This window comes from Magallana gigas, chromosome 3, assembly GCF_963853765.1.
Source record: "Magallana gigas chromosome 3, xbMagGiga1.1, whole genome shotgun sequence".
NCBI classification, from domain to species: Eukaryota; Metazoa; Mollusca; class Bivalvia; order Ostreida; family Ostreidae; genus Magallana; species Magallana gigas.
Window position 1 is genome coordinate 60,848,888 of NC_088855.1, and position 24,379 is coordinate 60,873,266.

The 24,379-nt window shown below is 33.9% G+C and overlaps 1 protein-coding gene across 1 annotated transcript in view; it reads left to right on the forward strand.

The window, feature by feature from the left end:
* Window positions 1-21,476, forward strand: part of LOC117691121 (structural maintenance of chromosomes protein 2) — a 26,829-nt gene extending 5,353 nt beyond the window's left edge. Inside the window, exons 5-9 of the mRNA XM_066077927.1 lie at window positions 17,882-18,683; window positions 18,996-19,233; window positions 20,484-20,539; window positions 20,630-21,124; window positions 21,271-21,476. Coding sequence (XP_065933999.1) covers window positions 17,882-18,683; window positions 18,996-19,233; window positions 20,484-20,539; window positions 20,630-21,124; window positions 21,271-21,476 — 1,797 coding nt within the window. The remainder of the gene's footprint in view (window positions 1-17,881; window positions 18,684-18,995; window positions 19,234-20,483; window positions 20,540-20,629; window positions 21,125-21,270) is intronic.
* The last annotated feature ends 2,903 nt before the right edge of the window (window positions 21,477-24,379 follow it).

The window sequence follows — 24,379 nt, forward strand, 5'->3', positions numbered from 1 at the left end:
ATAGCTAACCCCGGTAGCGACACTTTTGTAACTTCAGGACCATCACGGATCAGATATCCAGAGTCGGGGGGTGAAATTGTTGAACGCTTATAAATCGTTAAAATAAACATTATATCGTTAACTAATGAGGTTTATCGCATTGTCTGGACATCGAAATACTTGAATTTACATAAACGTATTCATGTTGCTGTCTATTTTTGGAGATTTTCTGACCCGAACTAGTCACTTGATGTATTTTATTATTTGATAGGGTGAATTTTTTGAACGAGTCGAAATCGACAAAAACTCGATTAAATTGTTACTCGATTAGTATTGTCGCATTGCCCTGTCATGGAAATACTTGAATTAATGTCAAGATAGTAGTTTTTCTCTATATTTTTGGAGATGTTTGAACCTGATTGTTATGTATTATCTATGCAGCTCTGACTATGCGGGGCCACTAGGCTATCTGCCCACTTTGCACCAGCTTTCTGTTCCATTATGCCTAGGGAGGGAATTGAACCCTCGTACATAGTCATAGAACTGCATACTACCTACAAACAAACAAGATTTATCTCTGTCTCTCTCTTTCTCTCTCTCAATTAGATTACATAATCACCAATACAGCTGATATGGTGTATTCGAGCACATTTCCTGTTATCAACCAGGAAAAGGAGTGGGTTCAATTCCCACTGTCAACAAAAAATGGTGATACATGCACAATCTTATAAGTATCTTTTGTCAAGCACAACACTTCTTCTTATAGCTATTTGTTACATTTTCTCTAAGACGAACTTTGAATGTTTTAGAAGCAATTTGTCCTATCACTGTGTATACAGTTCTAACTATGTGGGGCCACTAGGCTATCTGCCCGCTTTGCACCAGCTTGTTCCATATGCCTAGGGAGGGAATCGAACCCTCGTACATAGTCATTGAACTGAACTACTTACAAAGATCTCTCTCTCTCTCTCTCTCTCTCTCTCTCTCTGTCTCTCTCTTAATTAGATTACATAATCACCAATAAAGCTGATATGGTGTATTCGAGCACATTTCCTGTTACCCCCCAGGAAAAGGAGTGGGTTCAATTCCCACTATCAACAGAAAATAGGTGATACATGTACAATCTAATGGTTAACTTTTATCAAACAAAACACTTGTTCTTATAGCTATCTGTGTCATTTTCTCTAAGTAGCACTTTGAATGTTTTAGAAGCAATTAATTCTATCGTTATGTATACAGCTCTGACTATGTGGGGCCACTAGGCTATCTGCCCGCTTTGCACCAGCTTGTTCCATTATGCCTAGGGAGGGAATCGAACCCTCGTACATAGTCATTGAACTGTACCATATACAAACAAAGATCTCTCTCTCTCTCTGAATTAGATTTTGTAATCATCAATAAAGCTGATATGATGTATTTGAGCACATTTTATGCTATCAACCAGGAAAAAGAGTGGATTTAATTCCTACTATCAACAGAAAAAAAGAATACATGTACAATCTAATGGTTAACTTTTATCAAGCACAACACTTCTTATATTTGTGACATTTTCTCTAAGAAGCACTTTAAATGTTTTTGAATCAATTTATTCTATCATGATTATAATTACAGCTCTGACTATGCGGGGCCACTAGGCTATCTGCCCACTTTGCACCAGCTTTCTGTTCCATAATGCCTAGGGAGGGAATCGAACCCTCGTGCATAGTCATGGAACTGTACTACTTAAAAACAAAAAATAAACGGTTTAAAGGTTATTTAGCTGATAATCCTTCAGCATATGGAAAAGACCATCTCAGTAGTGTACATGAAGGGGTGGATACTGAACTTATGGCTAAATGCATTAAATTTCATCATGTTTCTACTTTCAGGTAACTGTACTCAAGATATAAATCAAGATAAAAGAGAGGATTAAAAGATAAAAATACCAAAGCATAGTGATTAAGAATATAGATTTTTAAATGATAAATTCATAACAATGGCTTTCCTACAGGGGGTGTAAGTTCAAAATAATACGATCATCCTCTAAACTAATGGTCATTACTTCTTTGTATCAATGTAACTTAGGATAAATTAGGATATAAATACTGATTTATTAAGATTAAGGGGGTTTACTTAGTGGTTAACGATACTGATTTTTCAATGATAGAATAAAAATTATGGGTTTTCTGATGGGGGTTTGATTTCGAAATAAAGGGATTTTTCCTAAAGGTAAAAGTGTTTATTTGTATTGATGTGATATAGGATAAATCAGGGAACAAACATTGATCCCAAAAGATTTAGGGAGTTTCTTAAGTGATTAACTATACCGATTTTCAACAAGAAATTGAAAATTATGGATTGTTTTAGGGGGGTATAATTTCTTAATGAAAGAATTTTTCCTGAAACTAATGCTGATTATTTCTTTGTATTTATGTAGTCAAGAAGAAATAAGGGTGTAAGTCTTAATCCCAAAAGTTTTTGGGGGCCTACTTAGTGTTTAACTATATCCATTTTTGAACGTTAAACTGAAGAATATGGGTTCTTTCCTAGGGATGTAATTTCTTAATTAAATGATTTTTCATTTAACTAATGCTGTTTAATTCTTGGTATTATTATAATAAAGGATAAATGAGGGTTTAGGTAAAAATTCTGAAACATTTATGGGGTCTCTCAAGCGTTTAAGTATACCCATTTGTTAATGCTAAAATAGAAAAAATTGGTTCTTTCTTGGAGTTGATATTTCATAATGAAATGATTTTGCCTTCAACTATTGCTGTTTATTTCTTTGTATTCATGTAATGAAGAATTAATATGCATGTAGGTATTCATAACAAAAGATTTAGGGAGTTTCCTAAATGATTTACTACACTGATTTTTTAACGATAAAATGAAAATTATGGGTTTTCCCTGAAGGTGTTATTTCTCAATAAAAGGATTTTTTCCTGAAACTAAAGCTGATTATTTCTTTGTATTAATGCACTAAAGGAGAATTGAGGGTGTAAGTCATAATCTCAAAAGTTTTAGGAAGTCTACTAAGCGTTTAACTATATCCATTTTTTAACGTTAAAATGAAGAATATGGGTTCCTTCATGGGGATGTAATTTCTTAATAAAAAGATTTTTCATTTGACTAATGCTGTTTATTTCTTTGTATTCATGTAATTAAGATTATATAAGGGCGTAAGTATTCATACAAAGAGATTTAGGGAGTCTCTTAAGCGTTTAATTATATCAGTTTGTTAACGTTAAAACGAAGAATATGGGCTCCTTCATGGGGGGTGTAATTTCTAAATAAAAAGATTTTGCCATAAATTAATGCAATTTATTTCTTTGTATTCATGTAATTAAGGATATATAAGGGTGTGAGCATTCATACCAAAAGATTTAGGGAGTTTCCTTAATGATTTAATATACTGAATTTTAAACGATAAACAGAAAATTATGAGTTTTCTCAGGGGGTGTAATTTCTTTATAAAAGGATTTTGCCTAAAGCTAATGCTGATTATTTCTTTGTATTAATGTATTAAAGGATAAATTAGGGTGAAAGTATTAATTTTTAAACATTTATGGAGTCTCTTAAGCGTTTAAGTATATCCATTTGTTAACGTTAAAATGAATAATATGGGTTCCTTCGTGGGGGTGTTATTTCTTAATAAAATGATTTTGCCTTAAACTATTGCTGTTTATTTCTTTATATTCATGTAATTAAGGATATAAAAGGGTGTAGGTATTCATACCAAAAGATTAAGGAGTTTCCTAACTGATTTACTACACTGATTTTTTAACGATAAAATGAAAATTTTGAGTTTTCTCAGGGGGTGTTATTTCTCAATAAAAGGATTTTCCCTAAAACTAAAGCTGATTATTTCTTTGCATTAATGCACTAAAGGAGAATTGATGGTGTAAGTCTTAATCCCAAAAGTTTTTGGGGGTCTTCTTAGCGTTTAACTATACCTATTTTTGAACGTTAAAATGAAGAATATGGGTTCCTTCCTGAGGATGTCATTTTTTAATTAAGTGATTTTTCATTTAACTCATTTTGTTTATTTCTTTGTATTCATGTAATTAAGGATATATAAGGGTGTTAGCATTCATACCAAAAGATTTAGGGAGTTTCCTTAATGATTTAATAAACTGAATTTTTAACGATAAACAGAAAATTATGAGTTTTCTCAGGGGGTGTAATTTCTTTATAAAAGGATTTTGCCTAAAGCTAATGCTAATTATTTCTTTGTATTAATGTATTAAAGGACAAATTGGGGTGTAAGTATTAATTTTTAAACATTTATGGAGTCTCTTAAGCATTTAAGTATATCCATTTGTTAACGTTAAAATGAATAATATGGGTTCCTTCATGGGGGTGTTATTTCTTAATAAAATGATTTTGCCTAAAACAATTGCTGTTTATTTCTTTGTTTTCATGTAATTAAGGATATATAAGGGTGTAAGTATTCATACCAAAAGATTAAGGAGTTTCCTAACTGATTTACTACACTGATTTTTTAACGATAAAATGAAAATTTTGAGTTTTCTCAGGGGGTGTTATTTCTCAATAAAAGGATTTTTTCTAAAACTAAACCTGAATAGTTCTTTGTATTAATGCACTAAAGGAGAATTGATGGTGTAAGTCTTAATCCCAAAAGTTTTTGGGGGTCTTCTTAGCGTTTAACTATACCTATTTTTGAACGTTAAAATGAAGAATATGGGTTCCTTCCTGAGGATGTCATTTTTTAATAAAGTGATTTTTCATTTAACTGATTTTGTTTATTTCTTCGTTTTCATGTAATTAAGGATATATAAGGGTGTAAGTATTCATACCAAAAGATTAAGGAGTTTCCTAACTGATTTACTACACTGATTTTTTAACGATAAAATGAAAATTTTGAGTTTTCTCAGGGGGTGTTATTTCTCAATAAAAGGATTTTTTCTAAAACTAAACCTGAATAGTTCTTTGTATTAATGCACTAAAGGAGAATTGATGGTGTAAGTCTTAATCCCAAAAGTTTTTGGGGGTCTTCTTAGCGTTTAACTATACCTATTTTTGAACGTTAAAATGAAGAATATGGGTTCCTTCCTGAGGATGTCATTTTTTAATAAAGTGATTTTTCATTTAACTGATTTTGTTTATTTCTTCGTTTTCATGTAATTAAGGATATATAAGGGTGTAAGTATTCATACCAAAAGATTAAGGAGTTTCCTAACTGATTTACTACACTGATTTTTTAACGATAAAATGAAAATTTTGAGTTTTCTCAGGGGGTGTTATTTCTCAATAAAAGGATTTTTTCTAAAACTAAACCTGAATAGTTCTTTGTATTAATGCACTAAAGGAGAATTGATGGTGTAAGTCTTAATCCCAAAAGTTTTTGGGGGTCTTCTTAGCGTTTAACTATACCTATTTTTGAACGTTAAAATGAAGAATATGGGTTCCTTCCTGAGGATGTCATTTTTTAATAAAGTGATTTTTCATTTAACTGATTTTGTTTATTTCTTCGTTTTCATGTAATTAAGGATATATAAGGGTGTAAGTATTCATACCAAAAGATTAAGGAGTTTCCTAACTGATTTACTACACTGATTTTTTAACGATAAAATGAAAATTTTGAGTTTTCTCAGGGGGTGTTATTTCTCAATAAAAGGATTTTTCCTGAAACTAAAGCTGATTATTTCTTTGTATTAATGCACTAAAGGAGAATTGATGGTGTAAGTCTTAATCCCAAAAGTTTTTGGGGGTCTACTTAGCGTTTAACTATACCTATTTTTGAACGTTAAAATGAAGAATATGGGTTCCTTCCTGAGGATGTCATTTTTTAATAGAGTGATTTTTCATTTAACTGATCTTGTTTATTTCTTTGTATTCATGTTATCAAGGATATATAAGGGTGTAAGTATTCATATCAAAAGATTTAGGGAGTTTCCAAACTAATTAAGTCTACTGATTTTTTTAACGATAAACAGAATATTTTGAGTTTTCTCAGGGGGTGTAATTTTTTTATAAAAGAATTTTATCTGAAACTAATGCTAATGATTTCTTTGTATTAATGTATCAAAGGAGAAATACGGGTGTTATTATTGATCCCAAAAGTTTTAGGGGGCTTCCGGAGCATTTAACTATATCCCTATTTTAACATTAAAATGAAGAATATTGGTTTCTTTCCAGGGATGTAATTTCTTTATAGAAATATTTGTCCTTAAATTAACACCGATTATTTCTTTGTAGGAATGTATTAATGGATAAATAAGGGTGCAAATATTGATCCGAAAAGATTTCGAGGGTTTTCTTAGTGTTTTACTTTACTGATTTGTTCACGTTAAACCGAAATTATTCAGCTCCTTGATGGGGTATAATTTTATAATAAAAGGAGTTTACTTGCACTTATGGAGATTATTTCTGTGTATTAACATCATTAAAGATAAATAAGGGTACAATCATTGATTACAAAAGACTTAACAACATTTTTTGTAAATGTCTCACATACACACTTTTCTGTATATTTGTTCGTCATTGTATGAAGTTTACAACATTATTCTGAATAGTATATTTCATCGAAAAAACTTAAAAGAAACTATTATAACAGTTTAAGATGTGTAACTACATTTAGTTTAAACGCTTGACACCCAACATGTATTGTACACAATGTACATATAACATTCGTCAATTATATGTTGTAAATAAACAACTACGGGATCAACAGTTGACAAAACAATCAAGTACAGTATAAAGAACAATTATTAACACTTATTTTATGCAAACCTACCTTGCTAAAGTCTAATTTAATCCCAAAACACAAGTATAATCCATGTCACCTTGAAATCATTTTATCACAAATGTTTTTTTTCAACACCGAGCCCGATCGAATCTCGAACCCGATAATTTCCGGCTAGTGTTTTGGGCCTTTTTCTCGGTTGTAATTGGTGTAGAATAACACTGAAATAGAATAGGAATATTTGATTTATTTCCAGTAACTCTTATTGCCATAATCACAAGAATTTATGGTCCCTACAAAAAAAGTGTTACTTGTAACTTAATCCAATATTTTGGTCCTCTAAACCCCAGAGATTTGTTTTAAGGAAATTCATGAAATATTGCATCAAATGGACATTTTCTTCATGATTTATTGTTTATTGTAAAGTTCTTCAGAGATTATAACTAAAATATTTCACAGTTAAAGCCTCTGAAAAAATTTGGACCCCCTTGAGTAAGCCCATATTTCTCTACTTTTGGTCAAATAAAGCACATACTGTAGGGGGTCTAAATTTGTAATGCTCCTTGTAAATATTAATTTCTGCCTGATTTATTCTTTAATTACATGTATTCAAGAGAATATAACAAATGAATTTCACAATTAAAGCCCTTTAAAAGTTTAAGGGACCTTGGAGTAGACCCATTTTTTTCAATTTTGGATAAAATAAAGTGCAGACTGCGCAGGGTGTAAACTAAAAATAAGCATCATATTGTTGATTTCTACATGATTTATTGTTTATTGTAAAGCCCTTAAGAGATAATAACTGAAAAACTCTACAGTTAAACCCTCTGAAAAAAATTTGACCCACTTGAAAAAGCCATTAAATTTCAATTTGACGTTAAATATTGGGCATAGTAAGTCCTTTCGGAAACCCTCTAAATCTTAGGTATCAATATTTCAAGCATTATTTGTCCTAATACACATATATACAAAGGATATAGGACCCTTAGTTAAAAGAATTACCCCTCTGTTATGAATTTATACCCCCTCATTATACCAATAAATTTCAATTTGACATTAAATATAGGGCATACTAAATCCCTTCGGAAACTCTCTAATCTTTGAATACCAATATTTCAACCCTTATTTACCTTAATACACATCAATAAAAAGGAATAAGGACCATTAGTTAAAAGAAATACCCCTCTGTTATGAATTTATACCCACCTAAGAAAACCTATAATTTTTTATTTACCGGAAATAAGATGGTATAATAAATCCTATCTGACCCCCAATAAATCTCAAAGTATGAACAATTCAACCCTAATTTATCCTAATACACATTATAACGAAGGAATAAGAACCACTAGAGCAAAGGACTATCTCTTGATTATGAATTTATACCCCCCTCATTATACCAATAAATTTCAATTTGACGTTAAATATAGGGCATACTAAATCCCTTCGGAAACCCTCTAATCTTTAAATACCAATATTTCAACCCTTATTTACCTTAATACACATCAATACAAAGGAATTAAGACCTTTAGTTAAAAGAATTACCCCTCTGTTATAAATTTATACCCAACTAAGAGAACTTATAATTTTCAAATTACCGAAAATAATATAGTACACTTAATTCATTCTGACCCCAAATAAATCTCAAAGTATGAACATTTCAACCCTAATTTATCCTAATACACATTATAACAAAGGAATAAGAACCACTAGAGCAAAGAACTATCGCTTGATTATGAATTTATACCCCCCTGAGTACACTCCTAAATTTTCATTTGACGACAAATATATGGTATACTAAATCCCTCCTGACCCCCACTAAACCTTTAAGTATTAATATTTATACCCTATTTTCTCCTAATACACATCAAAACAAAGGAAGAAGCAGCATTAGTTTAAAGAAATACCCATGTATTATGAATTTAAACCCCCCTGAGAATACCCCAAAATTTCCATTTGACGTAAAATATGAAGCCTACTAAATCCCTCCTGACCCCCACTAAACCTGTGAATATAAATATTTCTAGGCTACTTTATCCTAAAACACATTAAAACAAAGGATTAAGCAGCATTAGTTTAAACAAATACCCCTGTATTATGAATTACTACCCCCCAGAAAATGCCCAAAAATTCCATTTTGACGTTAAATATAATGAATACTAAATCCCTCCTGACCCCCACTAAATCTTTAAGTATTAAAATTTCTGCCCTATTTTCTCCTAGTATACATGAAAACAAAAGATTTAACACCATTAGTACAAAGAAATACCCCTGTATTATGAATTTATACCCCCCAGAGAATGCCCAAACATTTCCATTGAACGTTAAATATTTGGTATACTAAATCTCTCACGACCCCCACTAAACCTTTAAGTATTAAAATGTCTACCCTATTTTATCCTAAAACACATCAAAACAAAGGATAAAATACCATTAGCTTAAAGAAATACCCCTGTATTATGAATTTATACCCCTGTGAGAATACCCAAAAATTTCCATTTGACGTTAAATATTTGGTATACTAAATCCCTTCGGAAACCCTCTAAATCTGTAAGTATCAATATTTCAACCCTAATATATCCTAATACACATCAAAACAAAGGAAAAAATACCATTAGCTCAAAGAAATACCCCTGTATTATGAATTTATACCCTTCTTAGAATACCCAAAAATTTCCATTTGACGTTAAATATAATGAATACTAAATCCCTTCTAACCCCCACTAAATCTTTTAGTATTAAAAATTCTGCCCTATTTTATCCTAGTACACATTAAAACAAAAGATTTAACACCAATAGTACAAAGAAATACCCCTGTATTATGACTTTATACCCCCCAGAAAATGCCCAAAAATTTTCATTGTCAATGAATGTTAAATATTTGGTATACTAAATCCCTCCTGACCCCCACTAAACCTTTAAGTATTGACATTTCTACCCTATTTTATTCTAATACACATCAAAACAAAAGATAAAATACCATTAGCTTAAAGAAATACCCCTGTATTATGAATTTAAACTCCTCTGAGAATACCAAACAATTTCCATTTCACGTTAAATATAATGAATACTAAATCCCTCCTGACCCCCACTAAACCTATAAGTATTAATATATTTACCCTATTTTATCCTAATACACATTATAACAAAGGATTTAGCAGCATTAGTTTAAAGAAAAAGCCCTGCAATATGAATTTATACCCCCCTGAGAATACCCAAAAATTTCAATTTGACGTTAAATATAAAGCATACTTAATCCCTCCTGACCCCCACTATACCTCTAAGTATGAATATTTGTACCCTATTTTATCCAAGTACACATGAAAACAAAAGATTTAACACCATTAGTATAAAGAAGTATCTCTGTATTAGGAATTTATACCCCCCAGAGAATGCCCAAAAATTTCCATTTGACGTTAAATATTTGGTATACTAAATCCCTCCTGACCCCCACTTAACCTTTAAGTATTAAAATGTCTACCCTATTTTATCCTAATACACATCAAAACAAAGAATAAAATACCTTTAGCTTAAATAAAGACCCATGTATTATGAATTTATACCCCTGTGAGAATACCCAAAAATTTCCATTGAACATTAAATATAATGAATACTAAATCCCTCCTGACCCCCACTAAATCTTTTAGTATTAAAATTTCTGCCCTATTTTATCCTAGTACACATGAAAACAAAAGATTTAACACCATTAGTATAATGAAATACCCCTGTATTATGACTTTATACCCACCAGAGAATGCCCAAAAATTTCCATTGAACGTTAAATATTTGGTATACTAAATCTCTCCTGACCCCCACTAAACCTTTAAGTATTAAAATGTCTACCCTATTTTATCCTAAAACACATCAAAACAAAGGATAAAATACCATTAGCTTAAAGAAATACCCCTGTATTATGAATTTATACCCCCATGAGAATACCCAAAGATTTCCATTTCAGTTAAATATAATGAATACTAAATCCCTCCTGACCCCCACTAAACCTATGAATATTAATATTTCTCCCCTTATTTATCCTAATTTACATTCAAACAAAGATGTAAGGACCCATAGATAACAGAAGTACCCTTGTATTATCAATTTATACCCCCCTGAGTATACCCATAATTTTCAATTTGACGTTAAATATATGGTATACTAAATCCCTTCGGAAACCCTCTAAATCTGTAAGTATCAATATTTCTACCCTTAATTATCCTAATGCATACTAAGAGCAAGGAGATATCATGACCAGTTTAAAGAAATACCCTTGTATTATCAATTTATACCTGCCAAAGTAAACCCATAATTTTGAATTTCCCGCTAATTATATGGTGTACTAAATCCCCTGGACCACCTCTTAATCTATAAGCATCAATATTTCTACCCTCATTTATCCTAATATACATTCAAACAAAGATGTTAGGACCCATAGATAACAGAAGTACCCTTGCAATATCAATAGATACCCCCCTGAGTATACCCATAATTTTCAATTTGAAGTTAAATATATGGTATACTAAATCCCTTTGGAAACCCTCTAAATCTGTAAGTATCAATATTTCTACCCTTAATTATCCTAATGCATACTAAGAGCAAGGAGATATCATGACAAGTTTAAAGGAATACCCTTGTATTATGAATTTATACCTGCCAAATTAAACCCATAATTTTGAATTTCCCGCTAATTATATGGTGTACTAAATCACCAGGAACACCTCTTAATCTATAAGTATCAATATTTCTACCCTCATTTATCCTAATATACATTCAAACAAAGATGTTAGGACCCATAGATAACAGGAGTACCTTGTCTTATCAATTTATACCCCCCTGAGTATACCCATAATTTTCAATTTGACATTAAATATATGGCATACTAAATCCCTTTGGAAACCCTCTAAATCTCTAAGTATCAATATTTCTACCCTTAATTATCCTAATACACATGAAAACAAAGGAATAAGGACCCTTAGTTAAAAGAATTACCCCTTTGCTATGAATTTATACCCACCTAAGTGAACCTATAATTTTCAATTTACTTGAAATAATTTGGTATACTAAATCCATTCTGACCCCCACTAAATCTCTAACTATGAACAATTCAACCTTAATTTATCCTAATACACATTAAGATGAAGGAATAAGGACCACTAGATCAAAGTATTTCCTCTTAATTATGAATTTATACCCCCCTCATTATACCAATAAATTTCAATTTGACGTTAAATATTGGACATATTAAGACCCTTTGGAAACCCTGTAAATCTCAAAGTATCAATAGTTCAACCCTTATTTATCCCAACACACATCAAAACAAAGTAATTAGAACACTTATTTAAAGGAATTACCCCTCTGTTATGAATTTATACAAATCTGAGTATTCCCATAAATTTCAATTTGAAGTTAAATATTTGGCATACTAAATCCCTTCAGAAATCCTCTAATCTCTAAATATCAATATTTCAGCCCTTATTTACCCTAATACACATGAAATCAAAGGAATTAGGACCCTTAGTTAAAAAAATTTCCCCTCTGCTATGAATTTATACCCACCCAAGAGAACCTATAATTTTCAATTTACCGAAAATAATATGGTATACTAAATCCATTATAACCCCCACTTTATCTATAAGTATGAACAATTCAACCCTAAATTATCCTTATACACATTATAACAAAGGAATAAGAACCACTAGATCAAAGGATTACCTCTTAATTATGAATTTATACCCCCCTAAGTGAACCCATTAATTTCAATTTGACGTTAAATATAGTGCAAACTAAATCCCCTCTGACACCCTCTAAATTGTTAAGTATGAATATTTTAACACTAATTTATCCTGATATACATAAAAGCAAAGAAATAACCACATAAGTTTAAAGTATCACCCCTTTTTTGAGAATTCGGAGCCCCTTAAGTGTTACCATAATGTTAAATAAACGTTAAAGATATGGTAGCGACATCTTTGAAGTTGTCGATCATGATCATTATCCTTACGTTAATTCAAGTATTTCGACATCCTGTCAATGCGATAACCCTTAAAAGTTAACGGTATTGACTTAATTTTAACGATTTTGATCCGCTCAAAAAATTTACCCTATCAGTGATGATGAGGAAAAAAGTGACAAAAACAGGGTCATGGTACTCCGAAGTTATCTATTATTTTGAAAATCTTTACATTATTTCAAGTTTTTCGACATCCAATCAATGCGATAATCCTAAATAGTTAACGATATAATCTTGATTTGAATGATTTATATCCGTTCAACAATTTTCACTTTCCCCCACTTTTCAAGAGATTAAGTTACGAGGCACAGGACCAAGCCCGTGGTTAGACATGTCGTGGAGATCTGGGCCGCTATGGGAAATCTTGGATATTTTGACGCGGAATATGGTCTCGCGACATGAAATAAAGTGGATTACATAAAAAAGTAACCGATACAATCATATTTTAGATCTATTTTGACGCTTTTTGGATTTCCATTTGGACTTAGAAATTTTGACCGAAAATGCAAATTACAAGAGAGCACAGGGTAAACCGTACAAAATAGGATCCTTCTTTGCATATATCTGAGATATATCCACCGAAACATGATAATTTCTCCCCATGAGTTCAGAATATAGGAATAAATAAAAAAATAAGAGCCGAAAAGGGATGTTTTTAGTGGAAAAATAGAGATTTTAGGGGGTCTCAAGGTCATTAACATAAGATAGGTTAAATGTTTGCATATATTTAAGATACATGTGATAAAACATAATGATTAATGCAAAAAAGTCTGCTAACCCTGCATAAATAAAAGAATTAGAGCCAAAAAAGGACAAATTGACCATTGAGTTACCAAAAATGTGCCACATTGTAAGTTACAATACTCATTAATTAGATGTCCCAGGTGAGCTAAAAGTGACTAAGGTAAATGAGTATTGTCCAAAGTATCATTAGTAACCAATTGTTTTCCAATTACAGCATAAAAAATGCTAACCCCAGCATTGGACCAGTTACTATATAACATGATTAAAAAAATTAAGTTACAAAGCACACTTTTTAGAAGTAGTTCTCTGACGTTATTTCCGGTGATTTCTGTACCAAGTCTAGCTAAAGTATACAACTCATTAAAATCTTGCTAATTATACCTGAAAATAACTATTAGAACCAAAAAATAAGCTAACCACAGGTGGTTGAAAAGTGTGCTTTTGTAACTTAATCCCAAAAATCGAAAATTTTGAAAAATGCGATATTTTCCAAAAAAAACGATTTTTGAGCAGGAATAAAAGCATAACAGTGTTCCTTATCTAAATTCCAATGTTTCCACCAAGTTTGAATGCTCTACGACGATAAATAAGAAAAGTGTTGAGGAAGACTGAATTTTTTGCACCATAGTGAAGATGATCCTGAGATTTGTATACCCCACCAGACCTAAATTTTTTCCTGAATTTTTACAGCTTTTTTACTTTTAGGGGGTTAGGTGGGGGTTAGAATCCAACTTAAAAAACAGAGAGCTAACCCCAATTGGCCACCCAGAACGTTTCTAACCCCCTGTAAATAAAGGACCAAAATGAAAAGTGTGATTTGTAACTTAAAAATTTTTTGAGTTCCAAATGTTTTGACTTCCAATAGGGGGTTAGAGGACTTTTTCATTTTAGATTGTAGTTTTGACCTATATAAAGAATCTAAAACAAACAGGTTCTCTAACCCCGGGGTTTTAAGCCCTAACCCCAGCCTTTGAAAGATTAAGTTACAAAAAGTGTACCGCCGACGCTAATTAGGGTTAGGGTTAGGGTTAGGGTTAGGGTTAGGGTTAGGGTTAGGGTTAGGGTTAGGGTTAGGGTTAGGGTTAGGGTTTGGGTTAGGGTTAGGGTTAGGGTTAGGGTTAGGGTTAGGGTTAGGGTTAGGGTTAGGGTTAGGGGTTAGGGTTAGGGTTAGGGTTAGGGTTAGGGTATAGGCACTTTGACGAGATGCGTGTGCGGGAATGCGGGACTCCGCCTATTAATCCACGTGACTGTCAATCATTTCTTTCTATAAATATCTAATGATTTGGTGTTTTACCATTCTTTTGATTGTGACTTTGTTGGATTATATGGGTTTGTCACTTGTTAAAGGTAACTGCATTTTTTAATATCATTATTTAATTGCTCATTATCCTGCATTCTAATGTTAAGTAGCAATATAAACATAGTAGTTATTCCTGGTAGTAATTGATAGACATTTGAATTGATCTATAGTTTACAATTAAATTTCAATTGTAGCAAGATATTCATCAAATGTAGTGAATGATTGATATTAATGAAACTTTTTGATATACTTAATTAAGATAATTACGTTAAAAACTTTGGCTCATTAAACTTAAGGTCTAACATTGTTTTACTCTGTGTTGAACCCGTGTATACACTGGGATCAACTAGGGTATACCCTGAGTTTACCCTGGGTATACCCCGGGTATACCCTGGGTTTCCCCCGGGTATACCCTGGGTTTACCCCGGGTATACCCTTGGTGTACCCAGGGTATACCCTGGGTTAAACCCGGGTATATCCTGGGTTTAACCCGGGTATACCCTAAGTTTATCCCGGGTTAGGGTTAGGGTTAGGGTTAGGGTTAGGGTTAGGGTTAGGGTTAGGGTTGGGGTTAGGGTTAGGGTTAGGGTTAGGGTTAGGGTTAGGGTTAGGGTTAGGGTTAGGGTTAGGGGGGGGGTTAGGGTTAGGGTTAGGGTTAGGGTTAGGGTTAGGGTTAGGGTTAGGGTTAGGGTTAGGGGTTAGGGTTAGGGTTAGGGTTAGGGTATAGGCACTTTGACGAGATGCGTGTGCGGGAATGCGGGACTCCGCCTATTAATCCACGTGACTGTCAATCATTTCTTTCTATAAATATCTGATGATTTGGTGTTTTATCATTCTTTTGATTGTGACTTTGTTGGATTATATGGGTTTTTCACTTGTTAAAGGTAACTGCATTTTTTAATATCATTATTTAATTGCTCATTATCCTGCATTCTAATGTTAAGTAGCAATAGATATGAAATTTTATAAACATAGTAGTTATTCCTGGTAGTAATTGATAGACTATTGAATTGATCTATAGTTTACAATTAAATTTCAATTGTAGCAAGATATTCATCAAATGTAGTGAATGATTGATATTAATGAAACTTTTTGATATACTTAATTAAGATAATTACGTTAAAAACTTTGGCTCATTAAACTTAAGGTTTAACATTGTTTTACTCTGTGTTGAACCCGTGTATACACTGGGATCAACTAGGGTATACCCTGAGTTTACCCTGGGTATACCCCGGGTATACCCTGGGTTTACCCCGGGTATACCCTGGGTTTACCCCGGGTATACCCTTGGTGTACCCAGGGTATACCCTGGGTTAAACCCGGGTATATCCTGGGTTTAACCCGGGTATACCCTGAGTTTATCCCGGGTTTAACCCGGGTATACCCTGGGTTTACCCCGGGTATACCCTTGGTTAAACCCGGGTATACCCTGGGTTAAACCCGGGTATACCCTGGGTTAAACCCGGGTATACACTGGGTTAAACCTGGGTATACTCTAGGTTAAACCCGCGTTTAATCTGTGTTAAACCCGGGCATACTCTTGGTTAAACCCAGCGTATACCCTGGGTTTTACCCGGGTGTACCCTGGATTAAACCATGGTAAAGGCCGAGTTATATGAAGGTTTACCCCGGAATATACCCTAGACTATACTCGGGTTTAACCCAAGGTTGATCTTTGAGAATAGAGTTTAATATATATTTTTGTTAAAAAATTAATTAATTGAGATATAATGCCGGGTAATTATTTCTTATCATCATCTAAGTTGAAAATTAGATATTATAAAAAAAAAAAGCTTTTCTCATTACTAGTGTCTAAACACGTCATATTTTTTAAAAATTTTAGATGGATATGGAAGATACGGAACAAACTTTTTCTGAAACGGTGTTGGAGAATTTCAACCTAGCCAAGGCGTACAATTCTGTATCTGAAACACCACAACTCTTTTTAAGAAGGGATGATCGGATTTTTGGAAGATGTCTGACAGTCGATGAAGTAGAAAGAGAAGTATGGTTGAGATATTCCTTTGACATTGATGGATGCGTTGTGGAGTTTAAATCTTTGGCCGCAATAAGAATGCCCGTGAGACATATCACACTGTTTCCAAATGATAATGCAAGTCTACGGAACGTTAGAGGCTTTTTGAAAAAGCACGTCAGATTAACAGAATACAGTAAAAGCGAACTTATGACCTTCTCAAACAGCTTAGGGTTCCAGCTATTTTATGAAAGAGGGTGGGAATGTTGGATAGCTTTAATTCCTATGCACCAGATGCATTCAGTTGCATTATCCATTCAGCAAGTGAGACAACAAGCCCTCGCCACATTTCTTCAGCTGAGAGAGAATTTTAAAAATACACTAATGGCTCTTGCTTTGCGTGGAGAGGCTAGAAGAACTCTCGAAAAGAATGACATAAATGACGTTCGAAAAATGTTCATTTTACCTGACGATTGTTATGCAATACTCGATGCTTTGCAAGCATCTTTAAACCAACTGACCCAAACTGGACTTTTGAGACCAATCATATTTTGCTTCCGCTTTGGTGAAAAAATGACCTGTGGATTATCATTGTCAGATTTTAATACCCAATTTACATTGCGTACAACTATCCATGTTGCTGCAAACATACTGTCAGACTCTGAAGAAGTTGATCTTCTTTGGTCTACTGCGGGATTGCAACAAATCATCGGCCACAGAGGAACACTTTGTACATGCTTATCATTCAAAGACTGTGCCAACTATCAGAGCAATCTAGATGGAAGACCAATGGATATCAAAACTTGTTTGCGGACGATTTGTCGTTTTCCACACGAGGTGCAGTTTGTTCAACTTTACGCTGACATTCCACATCGTCAACCCAATTGTCGATATCATCCAGTGTCGGGTTGCATTGTTGGAGGTATGTGTTTCCCACGATCGACAGCAGAGGCATTCCTACGCGACGCTGATCATTATATATCTACATTGCAAAGCAACTGGACATTACTAAGGAGAAGTACATGTAGGATTGAATTTGTTGTTTCGCAGGATTCAGTTGCTGACCATATAAATGCTATGGATTTTATTAATTTAACCAATCTAGAAGTACTTTTAGAAACTGTACCTCTGTTGGTGCCTTTTCCTTTGCATATTCTAACATGCATTCGACATTTGGGTTTATGGATTTGCAAGGAACTTAAAGAATTATTGAACGAGTATAAAAAAACAGGAAATGTGCGTGCCACCTGGCAATCCTATCAGTTGGAACTAGCCTCCGAAAAACTTTTGTGGGGAAAGCCACTTTGTGGAAGGAGTACATCTTACTCTATCAATCTAGGACCAGGAGCTCTTGGTCCCAGTAGAAGTTCAACTGACCACTATGGATTTCTATCTTTAGAAGTGTACTCAACCTGTATGCAAAACGAATATAGCATTCCCCCACAAGAAATATGGACAACATCTGAGGTCATATCTAAGATGATAAAACGGTCAGTGGGATTGCACGATCACTTGGATGGCAGCTATGGAGTCATTGGTCGACATTTGGTTGTTGCCTTACTACATGACCTGCACGAAACTGGCAAGGCTGCCAGTTACGTTCTTTTTGAAGATTTCCTACGAGAGATAAAATCTTGCAAGACAACATTTAAGACAGTCGGTGCTGTAACAATTAGATCGCTGGTCAAACTGTTAACAACAAACAGAAGAACAAATTCCCAAATGGTTTTCCCCAGCTTGTACCTGCTCTTGGATAAAAGTAATATATCAGTGGCAGAAGTCATAAAAGCTGGTATTCTTGAACTTGACCTTAAACATTTTCCAGCTGTTACAACATATGACAGGCATGGGAATATGACACTGACTTGGTCATTTAATGATAAATTCTGGACGGTTGTATATGACAAACGTTCTACAGATATCACAGAAAACACACTTGTCACAATATCAGATTTAGTAAGAGGTGAATTGGAAAAACGGGGGCTAATATACCCAAGTAAGATTAAGAAAACCCCAAAGATTCTTCCTTGGTTAACAATGTGCCTTCGAAGGCTCCAGAAAGAAAATATGGATATGGAACAATTAGTAATAACAATGACGTATATCAGCTGTATTGCACTTTTGATGCAGGGCCAATATGTCGAATATGACAGGTTAGCTTTACTGACGATCGACCTACCGGTAGATAAAAACAAACTGATCGCCTTGGAGATTTTGTCAAAGTTGCAATTGGCCAGCTTTAGATTTCGCAATTTGCAGTTAAATCGCTTGCACTTCACCATCCCACATAAACTTGAAATGTTGACAGGAGCAGAAAAGAAAAGTACGAAGAAGGGAGAAACAAAGCAATCAGAAGAGGTTACTACCAATGACAATAAAGTCGAAGAAATCCCCCCAAAATACGTCGATCATGACAATGCTGACGATGACCCTATTCTATTTGATAAAGACATCGGACATCGAAGAACTTCCACTTGCTTCCCGATTTCTACATCCTTGAAAGCTCCCTGGTCAGCCCAAGAGTTGGAATTCCTGCATGCTCAAAGGTTGGCAGAAGTTACCATTCGTGAAAAATACGAACGCTTTAAGTTACAGTGTTTAAGATCAAATATTCCTTTCCGTACATTTCGGGCTTTTGAAACAAAACTACAAAGACTTTCAAATAAGTAAATATATGCTGCAAGAAGCATAATTTAATTGCATTTACATTTAACAGTTATGTGAGTTATAAGTCATGTTTGATTATAAGCAGGATATTGTTGATTTCGGAATTTCTACATCGGCAATCACTAAAGCAAATAAATTTTGTCTAAGTTTATTTTTGTCTGAGTATTTAATTTGGAAGTAAATGTGAAAAAAGTAATCTTTGACTTTTATTTCTTTATCAAACATTTATCAGGGAGTTTGTGAAATTTAAAACATTTTTTTTAACTTCTTAAATAGTTTCCGTCGAGTCTATTTTTTGATAATGTATTGTGTAGAGAATGGAAGTACTTAAGAAGAAAAAATTGTTTAGATGGCTAAAAGTTTCTTGTGAATCAACCTAATGAACTAAGAACTTCAATTAAATACTGAGAAAGGGGTTTTTTTTCTTCAAGGTCATGATTTCACAAAGTCTGCATTTATGTTGAATAAGAAAATTGAAAATGTTTTGAATATTTTTTTATCATAGTGTATAATTTATTAATGGTTTAAATTCGCAGACAGATCTTTGTCCGCAAACATAGCGTACTAAATAAATCACGCACAAAAAAGTATGAATGAACTATTTCACTTCTTTTTGAACTGTTTTATAATTTAAAACGGCAAGATAATCTTTTACCATAACTTGCAATTACAGGACAAAGTAAACTCTAATATTTGGCAGTTGCAAATGCTTACTCGAACGTTGAGTTTATGGATTGATGATACACAAGCCGTGTTAACTAGTCTTTCCCATCACTCAGAGCACCTGCTAACGTTAACACAGAAAGCACAGTCATTGTTTCCTTGTCACTCCTTCAGTGCAGACGGTGATTTTCTTAGGAGAGGTAAGCAATTCATTAATTGAAAGTAATCAGTATACCTAATGATAAAGAATGTTTAGAATGCAAAATTAATTTCTTGTTTGTCTAAAGGAAGTTCAAATAAAAAAATAATAATATTAAATCATTCTACAATTTAAGAATATGTACAGACTTCCATAGATAAGATTAAAATGACTCAATCAAACACAATTGGTTTTGTTCTTATAAAACAAAATATTTTGTCACATTCGTTTATTTTAATTATTTTATGATGTTCCTGTGCATTACAGATTCCTCACTTGTCTTGAATTAAATAGCAGTATGGAGAACGACTGGCTATCCGAAGGTAATTTTTATAACATAGATATTGAAACATTGTTTAATATAGCAAGCATATTACAACTTTACATGCATGTTTTTGAATCATATTTGATAGATGAAAACGATCCAAAGTATGAAGCCTTAAGAGAATTTGTCCTTGAGACTCTCGGGAAGTTCAGTCGTAAAATAAGAGAAGTTGGTATTAAGCTTGAAAACCTTGAAAAAAAATTGGACTCAGGAACAGAATGTGCCAAGTTCGAAGCTGATTTGGACCAGATTCATAAGAAAATTGATAAAGAGGTGAAGCCTGAATTTGAAAACGCACTTTCCTTCCAAATTAGTCAAGTGAACTCGAGAATAGACGAGTTAGAAATGGCTCTAGTAAATCCTAAAAAGAGAAAAATGATAGACAATGAAGAATTTGAAGAAGAGGAAACAGAAGCTAAGATCGCGACATCTGTGGAAGAATTAAATGAAAACATAAGAAAAGAAGTCGCAGAAGTGTTCAAGAGCATCGAAAGGAGCTACCGCAAAGAACAGGAAAAAGTTTCGAAGTTACAGCTAGCGTACATTCATTACTGGCTGGGATTGCAGGAAACCATTTCTCCAAGTAAGTATAATATACTCCATGTATAGCAACGGGGAAACGTTTATAGTTAAATTAAGATAAAAGAATGAATGCCAGTTTCATTTATTCGTAATGCTTATGCTTTGAGATAGAATGAGAACCCAAAAAGTGTTGTTTTGTTACAATAGCAAAAATGGTAGACATCCAAAATTTGATAAAAGATGGTGTGGAGGATCGCATATGGAGCGAGGGATGGAAGCCAGACGTTCGCGGGGATTTCACCAACTATTTACAGGACAAAGTAAAGAAAATAGTCAAGAAGAAAAGAGCAATCAACGAAAGAACAAAGCTCCAGCAAGAGCTAGACAACTTGGTTGGGAATGATTTGCAATAAAAGTTTGCTTATGGTTTGTGTAAAAAGAAAAGCATCTGTTCACTAAGTATTGCTTATCATTTATGTTATCCTTTATGTAAACCTTTTGTTAGTGCAAGGAAATTTGCTAAAGTAATGAAAGGTAAAAGAAGCAGGAAGCTATATATTATATTAACATTATGTTGATGTAAGGAAAGTAACTTCATAAAATATATGTTGATGTCATTTTTGATAAGAGTAAAAAATGAGTATGTTTTAACAACAAATATGAAAACTAATAAACGAATGATCTTTAAAATAATTTGTTGGTTAGTTTTTCAACAGTCCGCCCAGCGCAACATCAGTTATACATAGTGGATAAAACTTTATCCCTTTAAAAATCCAAGTTTGGGAAAGTTAAATGTATATTTAATTTCAACAGCCTCTGTACAATATTATCCCCGAATATCAAGGTCTGGGATTAGATTTTAGATGATAAACCCGGGATGACCCTAAAAATCAGGGTTAGCTCGGGGTTAGCCCTTAAACTTCCGGGTTGGGGAAGGGTTGGTGGATATTTCATGTGACCTACCTCTGTACAACATTATCCCCGAATATCAAGGTCTGGGATTAGATTTTAGATGATAAACCCGGGATGACCCTAAAAATCAGGGTTAGCTCGGGGTTAGCCCTTAAACTTCCGGGTTGGGGAAGGGTTGGTGGATATTTCATGTGACCTACCTCTGTACAACATTATCCCCGAATATCAAGGGTTAGGGTTAGATTTTAGATGATAAACCCGGGATGACCCTAAAAATCAGGGTTAGCTCGGGGTTAGCCCTTAAACTTCCGGGTTGGGGAAGGGTTGGTGGATATTTCATGTGACCTACCTCTGTACAACATTATCCCCGAATATCAAGGTCTGGGATTAGATTTTAGATGATAAACCCGGGATGACCCTAAAAATCAGGGTTAGCTCGGGGTTAGCCCTTAAACTTCCGGGTTGGGGAAGGGTTGGTGGATATTTCATGTGACCTACCTCTGTACAACATTATCCCCGAATATCAAGGTCTGGGATTAGATTTTAGATGATAAACCCGGGATGACCCTAAAAATCAGGGTTAGCTCGGGGTTAGCCCTTAAACTTCCGGGTTGGGGAAGGGTTGGTGGATATTTCATGTGACCTACCTCTGTACAACATTATCCCCGAATATCAAGGTCTGGGATTAGATTTTAGATGATAAACCCGGGATGACCCTAAAAATCAGGGTTAGCTCGGGGTTAGCCCTTAAACTTCCGGGTTGGGGAAGGGTTGGTGGATATTTCATGTGACCTACCTCTGTACAACATTATCCCCGAATATCAAGGTCTGGGATTAGATTTTAGATGATAAACCCGGGATGACCCTAAAAATCAGGGTTAGCTCGGGGTTAGCCCTTAAACTTCCGGGTTGGGGAAGGGTTGGTGGATATTTCATGTGACCTACCTCTGTACAACATTATCCCCGAATATCAAGGGTTAGGGTTAGGGTTAGGGTTAGGGTTAGGGTTAGGGTATAGGCACTTTGACGAGATGCGTGTGCGGGAATGCGGGACTCCGCCTATTAATCCACGTGACTGTCAATCATTTCTTTCTATAAATATCTGATGATTTGGTGTTTTATCATTCTTTTGATTGTGACTTTGTTGGATTATATGGGTTTTTCACTTGTTAAAGGTAACTGCATTTTTTAATATCATTATTTAATTGCTCATTATCCTGCATTCTAATGTTAAGTAGCAATAGATATGAAATTTTATAATCATAGTAGTTATTCCTGGTAGTAATTGATAGACTATTGAATTGATCTATAGTTTACAATTAAATTTCAATTGTAGCAAGATATTCATCAAATGTAGTGAATGATTGATATTAATGAAACTCTTTGATATACTTAATTAAGATAATTACGTTAAAAACTTTGGCTCATTAAACTTAAGGTCTAACATTGTTTTACTCTGTGTTGAACCCGTGTATACACTGGGATCAACTAGGGTTAGGGTTAGGGTTAGGGTTAGGGTTAGGGTTAGGGTTAGGGTTAGGGTTAGGGTTAGGGTTAGGGTTAGGGTTAGGGTTAGGGTTAGGGTTAGGGTTAGGGTTAGGGTTAGGGTTAGGGTTAGGGTTAGGAGAATGGGTCAAAAAGCACACTTTTCGTAACTTAAAGGCACACTTTTTGTAACTTAATGAAAAAAAGTGTGCTTCGTAACTTAAAAAAGTGTGCCTTGTAACTTAAAAGTGTGCTTCGTAACTTAAATAGTGTTAATCGTAACTTAAAGTTTCGGGGTTTGGCCACTTTGCCGTTTTTCATTTTTGACCGTTAGCGGATCTGTAGAAAACATCGAAAACGGTTTCTAACCCTCTGGGTCCCGTCGCAATATCTTCGATAGTCTCTGAGATAGCTAACCCCGGTAGCGACACTTTTGTAACTTAATGACCATCAAGGGTCCGAACTCAAAAGTCAGAGGGTGAAATTGTTGAACATTCATAAATCGTTAAAATAAACATTATATCGTTAACTAATGAGGTTTATCGCATTGTCTGGACATCGAAATACTTGAATTTACATAAACGTATTCATGTTGCTGTCTATTTTTGGAGATTTTCTGACCCGAACTAGTCACTTGATGTATTTTATTTTTTGATAGGGTGAATTTTTTGAACGAGTCGAAATCGACAAAAACTCGATTAAATTGTTACTCGATTAGTATTGTCGCATTGCCCTGTCATGGAAATACTTGAATTAATGTCAAGATAGTCGTTTTTCTATATAATTTTGGAGATGTTTGAACCTGATTGTTATGTATTATCTATGCAGCTCTGACTATGCGGGGCCACTAGGCTATCTGCCCACTTTGCACCAGCTTTCTTTTCCATTATGCCTAGGGAGGGAACTGAACCCTCGTACA